The sequence below is a fragment of the Lissotriton helveticus genome, chromosome 9 (assembly GCF_964261635.1).
Source record: "Lissotriton helveticus chromosome 9, aLisHel1.1, whole genome shotgun sequence".
NCBI classification, from domain to species: domain Eukaryota; kingdom Metazoa; phylum Chordata; class Amphibia; order Caudata; family Salamandridae; genus Lissotriton; species Lissotriton helveticus.
This window is the reverse complement of record NC_136070.1, coordinates 364,653,870-364,668,920: the sequence shown is the minus strand read 5'-3', so window position 1 is coordinate 364,668,920 and position 15,051 is coordinate 364,653,870. Positions and strand designations below refer to the sequence as shown.

The window sequence follows — 15,051 nt, the reverse complement described above, 5'->3', positions numbered from 1 at the left end:
GTAGTGCATTGGTACCACTCACATACACCACAATGCTATTCACAAACATCCAGGTAGGAACCTCTGCCTCTCTTGTCTTTTCTGGGTGAAGACGGAGATCTCCACACATGTAAGAATATGTTTAAGTAGTAAATCTGAGTGAGATAAAGGGGTCCAGCTGGTAAATGGGGAAGATTTACCTCCAAAATGGGAGGTGTTTAGGGAAATGTAAGGAAGGTTTAGTGAGGGACATGGTAATACAAACATCCAACACAAAATGTAAGAGAATTGCTAGTTACAAGCTACATTTCTAAAATTACAACTTACCTAAAGGTGTCAAAATAAATATAAATGTACTCCAGTCCAGCCTTAAAATAAGTCCATCACCACACAAGGCCACTCACAAAGAAATAAAATAATACCCCATGGGAACTAATAATATTAAATGAACTAAATTATTTTGAATATATATATGTATATATATATATCATTCACCGAGTCGCTGCTAAAGCAGTTTTCCCTCCTATGACGTTGGTGCCAGTCCGTGGTAGCAGCAACCACTCGATACTTTGTAAATTTCTTATTTCACAGCAATGGTGAGAAATTAGGAGACGGCACACCAGGAAACGGCACAATAATTTATTGTGCACTAAACTTAAGGACAACCTGTTTCTGCATTTGCCTTCATCAAGTTACTTCCCATACTTCAATTTCCCATAGAGATAGACTTCAAGGTTAATGGAAATAGAAGAAATATTCACAACATTGCGCAGTTCACGATCAGCTCTTAGTGGCAATTGCTGTTACGATATTGCTGAATGGATCTACAATCAGCATAAAAAATATACATATGACTACAATTCATATAAAAGTATGTGCTAACATCATGTGAATTAATTAACGCGTCGCAAAGAAATTAGCAAAAAATCTAAATAGGGATGATCCCACAATGCATACTGCGGCGCAAGCACATATGTGTATTGTGTATCGCTCTCTATAAGAAATGTCCATTCTTGGAACCCTTAACGTACAACGTAATGTCGGGTTGCAATGACCTGTATATAAGCATACACAATTGTACTTTATGGATAGTACAACAGTCTACAGTGACTCTGACCCTTGCCTACAACAGGCCGGATCTTACGGACCAGGTCCACTTTAGAAATCTTGAGAGTGTAAATATGATTGGTTCTGATGTGTCTGGTTTTATTAGATGCAAAGCCACCCTGCACTGGTTCGCACCTAAGTTGCGACATAACGGGAGAATCCATGTTCCTTTGAAAATGTTATACTTGTGACAAAATAATACAAATTGTTACTCAGTTTCTGGAATATTGTGGCACAAGAAGCATTCCACTGCACCTTCGCCTGACCTTTTCCACTTGGCTGCAAAAGCTCAAATTTTGGACTACATTTATGGTTTAGGAACATGTCAGTCAGGCCGACAGTCCTCACCTCATGCCATACCTTCTGGAGAGTATAATCCCAGTAAATTCCTCTGATCCAATTAGCTGTGATATTCCCCATCTTACTAGGATCTACCCAAAATCCCTCTAGCTTTAGCTGGCTACAGAAGGCTTTCGCAGCTTTCTGCCAAAGAGTAATACAGCGCTTATCTAAAGTAATTAACTCCTCCAGCGCAGCTCTGTACGGGGCCAATTCAAATGTTGTCCAAATTCTGACCCTATAAATCAAATTTTTAAGGTACGCAATATGGTCAATTCTTTTTAATTTCAAATCCCACCTTAAAGTTATTAATGGTGTGCTAACTAGGACATTCTCGAGAGATCTCACTTGTTTATTTTCCATAATATTCAATTGCATACGGTCCCCGTAGCCCCAGATTTCTGCCCCATACAGTGCTCTTCCATGTACCACAGATCTGTATACCTCAATGGCATGGGAAACTGCCCTAATATTTATTAGTTTGCCAGTCACTTCAGATGTTGTCTGGAATGATTCGGGGTGTTCCGTCAAGTAGGGGGTGAGAAAAAGGGGTGGGCCCAACAGGCACTTTCCCCAAGCAATTTCCCATGGGGATTTTAGACACAACTACAGTCCGAACCGCTGAACGAATTTACACCAAATTTGGCAGAAAGCTAACCCTTTGTCCAGAAAGAGTGTTTTTTGTCATTTGGTGTAAATCTGTTCAGTAGTTTTTGAGTTATTCAAGTAAAAAGATGTATGTATTTCTAGACAAATATACCATAGAGTATTAAAAAGTATCTACTAAGAGTAGTGTTCACTCTATGCAACACTTGTGAAAAAAGACACTATTTGCTTAAAATAACCAAGGTCTGATGGTGCTAAAGAATGTACTACTTGCAGCCTCAATACTGTGGTGAAAACCTTAGGGATTGTCTATCTTCTCAAGCAAAAGAAGCACTTGTGCATAGGTTAGTACCTGGTGCATAAAGTCTTCTATGTTATGTAGAAATTTCGTGCTGAGATGATTCTGTCTAATAACTAATAATAACTAATGGCTGCTTAAATACTTAGTTATGCTATCTATAACATTTGCTGTGTTGGAAGCTTTTTTAGCAGAGCCAAAAACTTGTATAGAACATGCTGAACACAAGCCGTCTACTGTCACTTGGGCAAAGAGTTACTCTTCAATACGAAGATTTATGAAGTGTTCAGTACTTCTATGCACCTGTTATGCATTAGGAACACAAGCATTTTGTAAACACTTACATCCATTAGCTGAAAACAGGGTGTACAAAATTATGTGCCAGTCACTATGTAAACTATAAAACAAAGTAGCACACTCATTGGATGAGGTCATCAGTGATGTCATCAATGATGCCATTGAGATGTCATCAGCAATGTCATAAATGATGTCATAGAATATGTCATGGGTGATGCAGTATGTGAGGTCCTAAGCAGTATTTCGGAGGGGCGCAAGTTGGATAAATGGGGCATTTCTGTGTTTTTTTTAGTTCAAAGCATTAACGTTGTGACTGACATATTCACCTAAATATAACGTCACTATAACCTTTATTTTTTCCCAGTACATTTCTAAGGTTTTTAAAAAAAACAAAAACAGACCTTTTATCAAACCTAATTATAACTTTACTTTAAACTTTGGTTTTGTCTACTGCATACTGTACACTACAGCTGCATAAAGGACCATGAGGTCATGTCTCCAGTAACCTTGTGTATGTGTAATTTTGGCAATATGATTGGTCCTCAAGCGTCTTCATCCAGAAATCAGTGACAAAATGAATCCTCGTGTAGAGACTAGTCAGAGGCTACAGACAGTGAGTTGAATCTCTACCGAACTACTTCCTCCTAATGATATGAAGTAAATGCTTCTTTGCTTGGTGGAGATATCCTCATATTCCTGCGTATCAAGAATACGGCATCAAACTTGGTAGGAAACGTGCCCCGGTCCCTTTGTTAAGTTGAGCTGTCTATCAGCCTGGAAAATTTGCCAAAACCATTGCATACTGCTAGCATGGAAGGGGCAGGGACAAATGGGCAGAGATGGTAGGTGATTTGGCAGCTTTTGTTATTCTAGAGCAATTAAAAGGGAGAACTGTGAAATCTGCTGTCAAAGCAGAAGTAGAAAAGAAAGAGCCCACTCATCTTGGACAGTCACTACAGAAGAGATTGTACTCCAATAAATCAACAATGCATTCTCCTCCATGAAGGATTTCAGATTGTTTTCCAACATGCAGTTGTAGAGAAAGCACACTGTCCATCAGCCTGGAAAATGGCGGGAACACTGTTGTATACCACTAACATAGAAGGTGCGTGGCCAAAAGGGTGGAGCTTGTAGGCGAGTTGGCATTTATGCATACTCAACAACAGTTAAACGGGAGAACCGAGGACTCTGACCTCAAACCAGGTGACAAGAAAAAAGTACCCACTTGTTTTGGACAGTCACTACAGAAGAATTTGCGCTCCAATAAATCAACAATGCATTCACCTACATCAAGGATTTCAGATCGTTTTTCGACTAGCAATTGTAGAGAAAACACACTGTCCATCAGCCTGGAAATGGCGGTAATGCCATTGTATACTACTAATGTGGAAGGGCAGGGGCCAAATGGGCAAAGCTTTGAAAAAACTAAAATTTTGATCCCCACACCATCGGAGATTTCTCCTATGGTGTGGTGGTCATTTGAACATTTTTGCTGTTCCTTACCACCTTTCACCGTGGTAAATAAGAGTAAAAACTGGCCATTCAACATCCCACTTTAAATTAGACAGGAATTTGAATTATCAAACCTCCAACAGCCCTTTCTCTGTCAGGCTGTTGGAAGAGTACGTCAGCGGAGAGACAGAGTGGTCTCTTTCGCTGATATTCTTAAGGTCAACCCATTATTATTATTATTATGGAATTTGATTAAGCGCACGGCTACCCCCGCCGGGGGTGTCCCGGCGCTGTGGACAGCAGCGGTAGTGATCAAGGCGACTAGTAGTAGGAGAACAGGTATGTTTTCAATTTAGATCTAAAAAGGGGTTCCAGTTCAATAAGTCTAAGGTCCAGCGGTAGGGAGTTCCACAGCTTAGCAGTGACCACCGCAAAAGCTCTGCCTCCTCTTCTCGAACGCTGGAAGCGAGGCAGTAGTAGGAGACGGAGATGGTTGGATCTAAGGGACTGATTGGACCTGCTTCAATCTGTCTCTTAGATAGCCTGGTCCATACCCATTAAGTGCTCTGAAGGCCAGGACCAGGGCTTTGAACTGGATGCGGTGAGAGATTTGAAGCCAATGCAAGTTTTTCAGGTACGGGGAAATGGAGTGACGATAGGGAACGTGGCAGATCAGTCTAGCCGCCGCGTTCTGGACAATTTGTAGACGGTGACGTAAATATGCAGGAGCCCCTACATAAAGACTATTGGAGTAGTCCAGGTGTGAGGTTATGAGGGCGTGCACGACAGTCCTCATCGAGTCCCTAGACAGATAGGGGGAGATTTTTTTAATCATTTTTAATTTGCCAAAACAGGTGGAAGTAACCTTCTGGATTTGTGTTTTGCATGAGAGTTCATTGTCAAAATGAAACCCTAGGTTCCGGGCTGAGTTGGTGGGAATGGGAGGTGGGTTCAGCTCAGTCGGCCACCATGCGGAAGACAACAGAGGGGTTTTAAGATTAAAAAATAGCTCCTCAGTTTTCTCAGTGTTCAGTTTTAGTGTATTAGATGTCATCCATTGTACAATGTTGGTGAGGCAAGATTTAAAGTTGTCGAGTCCTTTGTCAGAGTGGTCTCTGAAGGAAAAGATTAGCTGAGTATCATCAGCATAAGAGACCACTCTGACACCACAGTCCTCAACCACTCTTGCCAATGGAGACATGTAAACATTAAAAAAGAGGGGGCTGAGGGCCGACCCCTGGGGGGCTCCACAGTTCAAGTGCATCTTATCTTTCGACAGGTAGGGGCGACACCATACCTGTTGCGTTCTACCTGACAGGAATGACTTTATCCAAGCCAGAGGAGTGCCTTGTATTCCTAGGTCATGCAACCTTTTCAGTAAAATGGAGTGGGTCACGGTGTCAAACGCCGCGGACAGATCGAGGAGCACCAACATGCCCACCTCATCTCTGTCCACGCTCTCTCTGATGGTCTCTGATACTTCCAGAAGGGCCGTCTCTGTGCTATATCCGGAACGGAATCCGGATTGCGAGTCATGTTGCTAAGTATCCTCGGGTCAGCATCCACTTTCTTCAATATGGGGATTAGCATTGCCTGTTTCCACTCCGACGGGAACTGGCCAGCGGAGAGGGAAGCGTTCCAATTGGAAGTTAAAGGGGTGGTGATGAGTGGGCCCAGCTGCGTGAATATTTGAGCTGGGACGGGGTCCAGGGGAGAGCCAGGTTTACATTTTTGCATTCTGTGTTGGACCGAATCTCTTACGATAGGTTTGAATGCTTCTAATGTGGTGGTACAGGCCGGCAGAGAGGGTAGGACTGATGACACCTCATCAAGCCCTATGGACGGAGTAAAAGAGGAAAAAATATCCACAATCTTATGATGAAAGAAACGAGATAGGTTGTCACAAAGTTCCTGGCTAGGAGAGGCGAGACGGGTAGGAGCTTAGTGAAGTCTTTCACAATTTGAAAGAGGGTTTTGGCCGAATTGTCAGAGGAGTTGATCTTGTTGGAGAAGTATTCTTTCATAGTGGCTTGTTTTAATTTGTGAAACCTTTTTAGCGCAGCTCTATAAATGCTTTTTCCGGTCGAGTCATAAGTGCGTCGCCATTGGCGCTCCAGTTTTTTACATTTACTTTTTTCCGTACGGAGCTCCGGGGAAAACCATGGGGCGGAGGGCTTTGATCTAGCCGAGGAAAGGGGGAGTAGGGGGGCGATCTTATTGATCACTGTAATGAGGGTGGTATTGAGTTTTTCCACATCTGCGTCTAAGTCCTTAGACGGGGGCCACTCCATGTCAGCCAGTACAGGCTCAAGGGCGTCATAGGTGACTTTGTGCCATTTCCTGCCCAGGTTAGGTTTTACACTATTCGTAATTACTGGGGGGAGAATAGATAGGGTAAAAGGGATGAGTGAGTGGTCAGACCATGCCAGAGGGCTCGGAGTTAGAGTAGAAAGGCCTGGCAGGTTTGAAAAGATCAGGTCTAGGGTATGGCCCATCTGTTAAGGAGGAGCGGACCTTAAGTAGGAGCACCTTCACTTTGGCGGAGACAGTACTCTATCACTATTGCATTCGAATACCCTCTCCACCAAACTCTAAACCAGACCCTTAGTTTAATTGGTTATTTTTCTGTGGCTTGCTGTATGGCTGAAACCAACCTGAATTTTAGTTTTTCATTAGTGGCCCAGCTTCATGGAACCAACGCATGTAGAGTCATGTGTCGTGCACATGACTCATTCAGCGCCAAGAAACCAACCGGTGAACGAGCGCTTCACATTATTAACATAACTTAACGGCAGTTGCTTCGAGTTTTTATATGATGCACATTCTCTTTTGTATTAAGAATGCATGTACCACTGTCATAACTGTAATTTCAATGCTGATTTTATATATTTTTGTATTTAGTATTGAAATGGTTTTATTAACCAAACAATACAAATGCCTTGATTGTTAAAAAAAAAGTAACATTCTTGGATGATTATTCATAATCACTAGATCAACAAAATTATTTTGGTTATTTGTCCTTGGCCAATAATGTATTTTGGCAGCCTAAAAACATCTGCTCCAATTCACTAGCAACTTGGATAAGAATTATTTATTTGCTTATTTTGCAGTCTTTTAAAGGTCCACATTGTACAGTGTTAGGCGCTCTACGAAGAACAGCTATAGACATGGAGACCTCTTTACAAAGGATCAAAAAGGGAACAGCCAATAAACCATATAAAACAAGAAAGTATGATAAGGCTCAGCAGGAAAATGTCAATGGTCAGCAGCTAAGGGACAGTGAGTGGTGTGGGTATAAGAGAGAGAAGGATAGTTTAGTCCCAGACAGCGAAAGGTGGTGCAATGTGACTGAGGCGTAGGTTAAAGCTGGGATAATACAAGATAAGTGGGGCAGGGGAGAGGATGAGCAGAAAGAATTGGAATGTTCAAATCTACTGTGGAGGGACCTGAGGAGGAATGGAGGAAAAGGGAGAAAAAAAGCGAAGAGTGCATGAAATAAAGATGAACTACTTGTCCAGAAAGTTAAAACTGATACATGGATTTTTAGCACTTTACAGAATTGGAATAAGGATTTCAAACAAAGCAATCCCTCAAGGAAATGGATGGCGCCACTCTGGAGTAGGACTGAGTTGCAGCCTCATGATGTTTGAATTTTTGATTGAAACAAAGTTGTATAACTACTCTACAATTTTATGCCATGATGCAGGCCAACATCAGCCTCAAAATCAGCTCCATCATTTACAAAGTCATAACAACCAGCACCTCTGCTTACTTTGTAGACATGTTTAACTTCTGGGATGGCTCTCGGCACACCCCACCCAAGTCACCATCAGGCTACAGACCGAGAAATGTAAAAAAGTGCAAAAGAGAAAAAACAAGGTAGCAGGCATTTTCCATCTACACACCCAGGATATGGAACAATATCCCCATATCCATCAGGACCACCCCAGTGTTGCTTCAACTTAGAAAAGAGTTGAAGACTCACCTCTTACAAGAACACTACATCATAATACATGAACATTTCACAAAACGGCCATGCCCCCTATCACTCTATGATATTATGCTGGTCTTTGACCCTGTACATCACTCTGCTACCTTTTGGCTAGGTTCACGATATAGAAATACAACATACATACATACCCTGACTTCAGAAAATTTACCCTTGCTGCTGGTATACCTTCTATCTTCCCTGCCCCTTGCTGCTGGTATACCTTCTATCTTCCCTGCACCTAATTAAATGAGATAGTCATGGGCACCAAGGTCCCTTCACTGTATTGAAAGTAAAAATGCTATACAACTGATCTAGTATGCTTCTCATGGTGAGGTGGTATTCCAAAGGCAACATTATTTGCATATCTCGAGAACGTTAGTTATTGCATTATCTATATATTTTAGAATGGATCAATTAACATTGTTTTGGGGGGGGTCCTCAAATAGAAGGGGTATGAGCTGTTTATGAGGTGAATGGGAAAGTTAAATGGCTTGTTTTCTTATATTCGGAATTTCAAGCTGGAGCTTCTCAATGATGCAGAGAACCCACTTGCTTCTTAACTGAGATGAGAAATTAGACAGATGACCTTTGAAATTAGGTCCCTTCAAAATACACCATGCTTCCAATTGAAACTAGTGGAGATAGTTAGGTCGGTTGGTTGGTGGGTTCCTAAGACCAGTGTAGCCAACAAGGTATGTAGTTCCTAATGAGAAATGCAGGTAGAGGTCAGTGATTTTGCAAGTGTACCCTAGTGTGTGGGTATTCGCAAGGCCAGGAGAAGGGATTCCTCCTCATTGGGAAAAGACCCTCACACACCCAACAAGCAGGTGTCTTGCTTCATCATTGGGTCTCCTACTCGCTGCAATACCCGATCAGGCGCCCATTATGGGCCTTACTTGGCGGAGATCTTTATTACTCAAGCCGTTGGGTGCAGTGCGTGTGAGGGCCCTGATATGTAATATGAGTGTAGGTGGTGATATGGTGTATGGGTGAATTAAAACAGGGAATAGTGGTCCAATCAGAACAATTTGAATGAGATGTGGTCACTAGCCTGGTTGAAACTGAAAAACGCACCCTCCCACTCTAAGGTATGTGAGAATGTGTGCTGGTGTAATAGGTCAACATGTTTCTTGCCTGTTACCTATTGATGGCAATACTTCAGGACCAAATAAAGGGATCTACCTACACTTTTTGGTGGTGGTCAGGAGCTAATTGAAGTATAAGTATGACCACCTGTACAGCACCCTAAAAAGTGGCACTGGTAGATCTAACCCCAACCCTAGTCGAGTCAAGAGTTTACGGCATCCTGTGCTGGTAGAGGCAGACACTAAATTGTAGTGTCAGTTTGCGGTGAAAAGGACCTTCCTTATCCTACCCCTGCGCTGCTACCAGCCTGGGTCGCTAAGACAAGTCAGGCTGCAGCATGTCACACACTATTTTGTGCGTGAGCCCCCTTGTTGGGTGACCATGCCGAAAATCAATCCTGAGCCCAATCTGTACATTTCTGGTGTGTTTTACTGCACACAGATCAGTTGTGATGCTGTATTTAACTTACACAAGCCACATATATTGGTGACGATTTAAAGTTCCTAATTTTGGGATGCCCATAACAATTATGTTTGGTACACATTACGATAACGTGTAGGACACCTCTTATTTGAGCTTCGCTTTGACTTTTCGGCCATGGGCAATACTGCGGAACAACACATTTTTAGCTTTCTTTAAGTATTGAGTGGCAGGATAAGTGACGGATCAATCAAAATCTCCCAACCCCTACTTGAGACCTGTATAATGTTCCTCCTTTAAAATGGCCTAACCATGAATTGTGTTTTTATTTATAGACATTATGGTGGATTCTCCCGATGAGCAATCGATCATGACTTATGTAGCACAATTCCTTGAACATTTCCCTGAGCTGGAAGGTGTAAGTTCTATTTTAAAGTGTACTTTTATATGTTTTTCAAATGTTCTAATTGTTTCTGAAAGATAAAACATTACAGAGTTGTGACTTTTACCAGTTAAACTGAAAATTAGTTGATTAAATTCTATCTTGTCTACTATTTCCTTATACATCCTAGACCAATGCTCATTTTAGGTTCTGTTATCCCCCTTCTGAAGATCTAATTTTTTTTTTGTTAGTGTGCAAATAACATTTTATTTGGCAGGTATTCAAAATCATTCCAAAATATATATATATATATATAGGTAATGTGAACATCATTATAATAAATATGTTTAGATATATAGCGCAGCAATAAAGGACAGATTATCAGTACATGCAATGAAAAGACTTGTTATATCATTCAAAACTGGTTATGTATTGGTAATCTTTTATAGCGCGTATCCGTCACCCCACGGGTATCCTGGCGCTTTGACTAAAAGGATCCTACATCGCACCCTGCTGATTGAAACTAAGAGGAAGCAACCCTAGGAAAGAGATGTGTTTTAAAACTTTTCTTATGCATATATGTCACAGTCATAAAAGACATTTTGGAACAAACTATTGAAAAACTCACATATCTTTATAAGCAGACAGTATTGGCAGCAGAGTTAATATTGTCCAGTTTGTCTGTGGTGTGAAGGACTTTGGCCATACATTTAACACATCTGGTGGCAAAGACGATTTAAGGCATGTTCAAATGGCCCCCGTCTTCATAGTAGCCCCATGGATAGTGAACTTTCTGTCTCTGTGTCTGATTCTCTATCTCAACCTAATCTATATATTTCATTATTGATTGGCATCATGTGGCTTGATTTCCCAGAAAATTGGATAATAAAATACAAAGGTGGCTCGGACAGGGGCATTGTCAGGGGCACAACAAATCCTTAAGATGACTCAGTCCCGGAGGTTAGCTTGCCATCTTTGAGTTTGAAACATATATAGCAGATGTGCAGTTTTTTATGTTAATTTCTTGGAAAAGTGGCCCAAGGAGTCTCTTTTTTCCCAGGTGAACACTGGGCACACACAGAGGACATGCATGAGTTACTCTTTAAAGTACAAACAAAAAGATTGGTAACCTATCCACACTGACTTGCGAATGAGGCAAGAAGGCCATTTTGTGAATTGATGCCCCGTCGCTCATGATAAATCATGTGAATATATCTCCTTAAACATTAAGGATTTTGATGAAAGGATATTGTCTGATTTTTTTTTATCTGCAGCTCACAAATTTGAGTTTTGCTCTTAAAACAAGTATAAATCCACCCCTTGTGTGCTTTTTTTATTTCTCTCTCTTGTCAGGTGTATTTTAGAAGTCATGTACCTACATATGCAATGAGTCTGCAGACTCTACGAAGTGATTTAGAAGAGTGACGAGATTTGGTGGGATTCATGTAAAATACTCAATAGCCGACTCTGACAGAGCACTGTACATTAAGCCACACATAGAATGGACCAGCAAATGCATGCATAAAAAGTCGAAACACAACATAAAAGTGTAGTAAGAGAAACATGTTCTACAGCAGTGCATGCAATCGCCCTGTCATTGTGACCTTACAATGCACAATCTTGCTCCCAGAGATGGGTATTAATTAGAGGGACGTGGAAGAAGGGCTCAGTATCAGCTATTACATTCTTAATGCTAATATTCTTTAAGCATATTCAAATATATATATATAAATATATATCTTGCACAAAAGATTGAAAATCGCGGCACTCCTCTTGGTTGTTAGATGTGGTTATTGCAGATTTATGATCTGCAATAAAAACATCTAAAAGAGGAGTGCCGCGATTTTCAATCTTTTGTGCAAGATATCCTGTGAGACACTGTCCTGGTCTCGACGCGCGCACCGACTGTGAAGTGCTCCCTTTCAAACAGGACTCTGTGAGAAAAAATAAATATTTATATATATATATATATATATATATATATATATATATATATATATATAATTGTTTTTATTAATTTTCAAATGCCATTAATTGCTACTCCAATTTTTCAAATTTTCTACTTTATATTTTGCAGGACGATCTTTCAGAGGCCGACTCACCAGTTGAAAGCACATACGTTCATTATAAAGATGGGCCAGTAGAAGAGGAAGGCAAGGTTGTCATTTTTAATCAGAATCAAGAATATGCATACACTGTGAACCATGAAAGCTTTCAGCCACCTCCTCCGAAGGTCTTTGTTTGCTCTGTGCCGGACACTACATTGGCTAGCACACCAGAAATTTCCCATGAAGCCTTAAATAATAAGCTATCTTCAGCTCAAAATAATAAAACACAGCCACAACAAGAAGAATTACAAACTGCAGAGTCCCATAAGGCTGTGCAGAAGACACAACTTTTGCTTGGTGATGTTGATCCAGCACTGGACTTAATCACTGATAGTTTAACCTCATTACACCTGACTCCATCAAAGCTCCATAATACACAGAAAAACAGGACCGAAGATTCACAACTAGATTTATCATTTGAGAACAATGTTGCTGACACTGTTGATAGTTCAAAGTATTCAAAAATGTCCCCTTCCAAAAAGTTAACAGAATCTCAAATTTGTGCAGAGGACCACGTTGATACAACTTCATCCCCGTTTTCTACCTTGAATCCATTATTGAGGACCGCAAAAGACAGTCCCTACAAAGCAGCCGATAAATTGTTTTTTGCAAAACCATTTTATTCTATTGAACAGACAGGATCAGACGCTTCAAATGTTCCACTGCGAAGTGCATCCCCAGTAACACCCACAGATGAGGAAGATGCTTATAGATACATTTTACATCTTCAGGATGATGTACAAAAGAAATCACCCTTACCATTGGGATATGAATATCCAGGTCAGATGAGTGCTTTCAAAGAAGCAAACATAAGCACTGTTTTAGTGGATGATACACATAGAGGTCATCCAGACCTGTTTAGGTCAACTAGGTCAGAGGGTGCAGTCCCATCACACACACCAATCCAAGAGTCTCTAAACATTCGTACAGGTGATGGTACTGAACCTAAAACGTCACCGGGACCAGCTAAAGTGTCTGTAATTCCACATGACCTTTTCTACTACCCACACTACAGTGTACCCATAGCAGATGTCTTGGATGCATTTGTGGAGTTTAGCGCAGAGTCTGAAAAAAAGAAGTTACAGAGTGAGCCTCCATTACATGTTTCACCGGAGCATTCAGTGCGAAAGACTAGCATTGATGTATCACATTCAAAAGCAAGTGAAGCACTCTCTGAAACCCTCTTGAATGAGGATCCTTCCATAATCAATCCAGGGATCGCTATCATCTCTTCCAGTGTTGCTAACATCAACCAGATGGGGCCGACAAATGCAAATAGTGACATTGATAGCCATAAAAAAGAAGTCTCTTTGTGCAACGGAGAAGCAAGAATTCCTCCCTATCTGCAGGTACTTGTATATTTTATGTTTATTTAGTTTCCCACATGCTAAATCTACTTCATAGTGCTATTAATTATCTGTTGTGTGAGAGGTTTTGACACAACCATGCATACGCCTGCAAAGCAATGTTCTGTCGAAATATGTTCTCTATTCTGTTTGCTATAAATGTGATTATTGTCTTGATCGCTAGCGGTCAAACAGAAGACTACTGTGAACATATTTGTTTTAACTGATGAGTAGCACAGGTACCTTTGTACAGCTAGGTATATCTGCATTCTTCAATTCATCGACTCTTATATTTCATTCCCCTTCCTTAAAACTTGCTTTGGTGTCTCAGAGACTTCTCCGATCAGAGCCCTACACTCAGCACAGGGACTATAGTTGTTACCACTCTTGCTGCTCCTCTTTTTCACAAAACAGTGGGTTAAGATTGTGCAGTTCTTCCTTGTATGCCCTAGTCAATGTGTAGTTTAGACATCTGGTGGCAATTTAGAATTTTGTTTGTATTACGACGAGTATGTTTCTTTAACTCTCCTCTGCTTAGTGTCCTTTTCGCTTTTGTTTGTATTTCTTTTTTTGTGCAGCACTTGTGGAGGTGAACGGTTGCTTCAGAGTGTTCATGGAGTGTTAGGAAGGGATATTGGGCCAGCAGCTGGACTGCTAATATAATATATCTTTGGAAAAAATGCACTATAAAAAACATGGTTGCTCACAGCTCTCTTTCATTCTTATCCACATATTACTATTTTGGTTGAAGTTCAACATTTGTGTAGACCTTCCAACAGCAAGGTTTCTTCTTTCTGCCTCTATTTAAATAAAACTTTGATACTCTCCTTTAATTTTCGCTTATTTAGTGTGATTGTGATATTTTTTTCTTGACACATCTTTATTAGATATAAAGGACTAGCAGCATGCTGCGTGGCATTCTTGGCTTTGCAATTAAATAAGCATGGGTTCAGCTACTATTTAAAATAGATGTTTTAAAAATAAGTCCTTTGTTCAGATAAACATTATTCGTGCCTCCGATTTGTCTGATCAGCTTCTAGAAGTAGCACTGTACTTCAAGGCTTTGAAAAGTCTTCAATTTCAGTCATTCAGTAGATCTTTCTAGTATTGCTAATTCACCCACTAGAACAACGTTTTGAATGAGAGCATGTCTTCATGATATATAATTACACAGGTTAATGACAAAGTTTACGAACTACATGCAACACACGGTTTGTGTGTCCCAATCTTGTTTTTTTGAGCTACAGTGCTGTTAAATCCCAACTGGAACCAGAAAAATGGGAATGAAAATGAAAAAAGTGTAATTAGCAACATCATAAATATCAAATATATGTTTGTCAAGAAAATGTAACCTGGTATAAAGTTCATATTTGAAGATTCGAATTCCAATCATGTGCGCAAGAGCATGAAATGCAGATTTACTTTGTAGTTGTACAGAAAGTATAAGCCTCTACTGTATATCACCACATGCCTCTTGCTGCACATCGCCGTATGGCCCCTACTTACCATAATCATGTGTGCTCCCTGATGCACACCATCCTGTTTCCACTGCTGCACAGTTATATATGAGCTTGGATCTGCGTGTTTGCATGCCTTTATATCTCTTTGCCTGTGTACGTGTGTGCCTTTCGCTCGCTCGT

The 15,051-nt window shown here is 40.7% G+C and overlaps 1 protein-coding gene across 2 annotated transcripts in view; it reads left to right on the top strand.

The window, feature by feature from the left end:
* Positions 1 to 15,051, top strand: part of CLMN (calmin) — a 558,733-nt gene that overhangs the window by 503,734 nt on the left and 39,948 nt on the right. For both annotated transcript variants that reach the window (XM_078660111.1, XM_078660112.1), the window contains exons 8-9: positions 9,911 to 9,993; positions 12,035 to 13,414. In XM_078660111.1, coding sequence (XP_078516237.1) covers positions 9,911 to 9,993; positions 12,035 to 13,414 — 1,463 coding nt within the window. The remainder of the gene's footprint in view (positions 1 to 9,910; positions 9,994 to 12,034; positions 13,415 to 15,051) is intronic.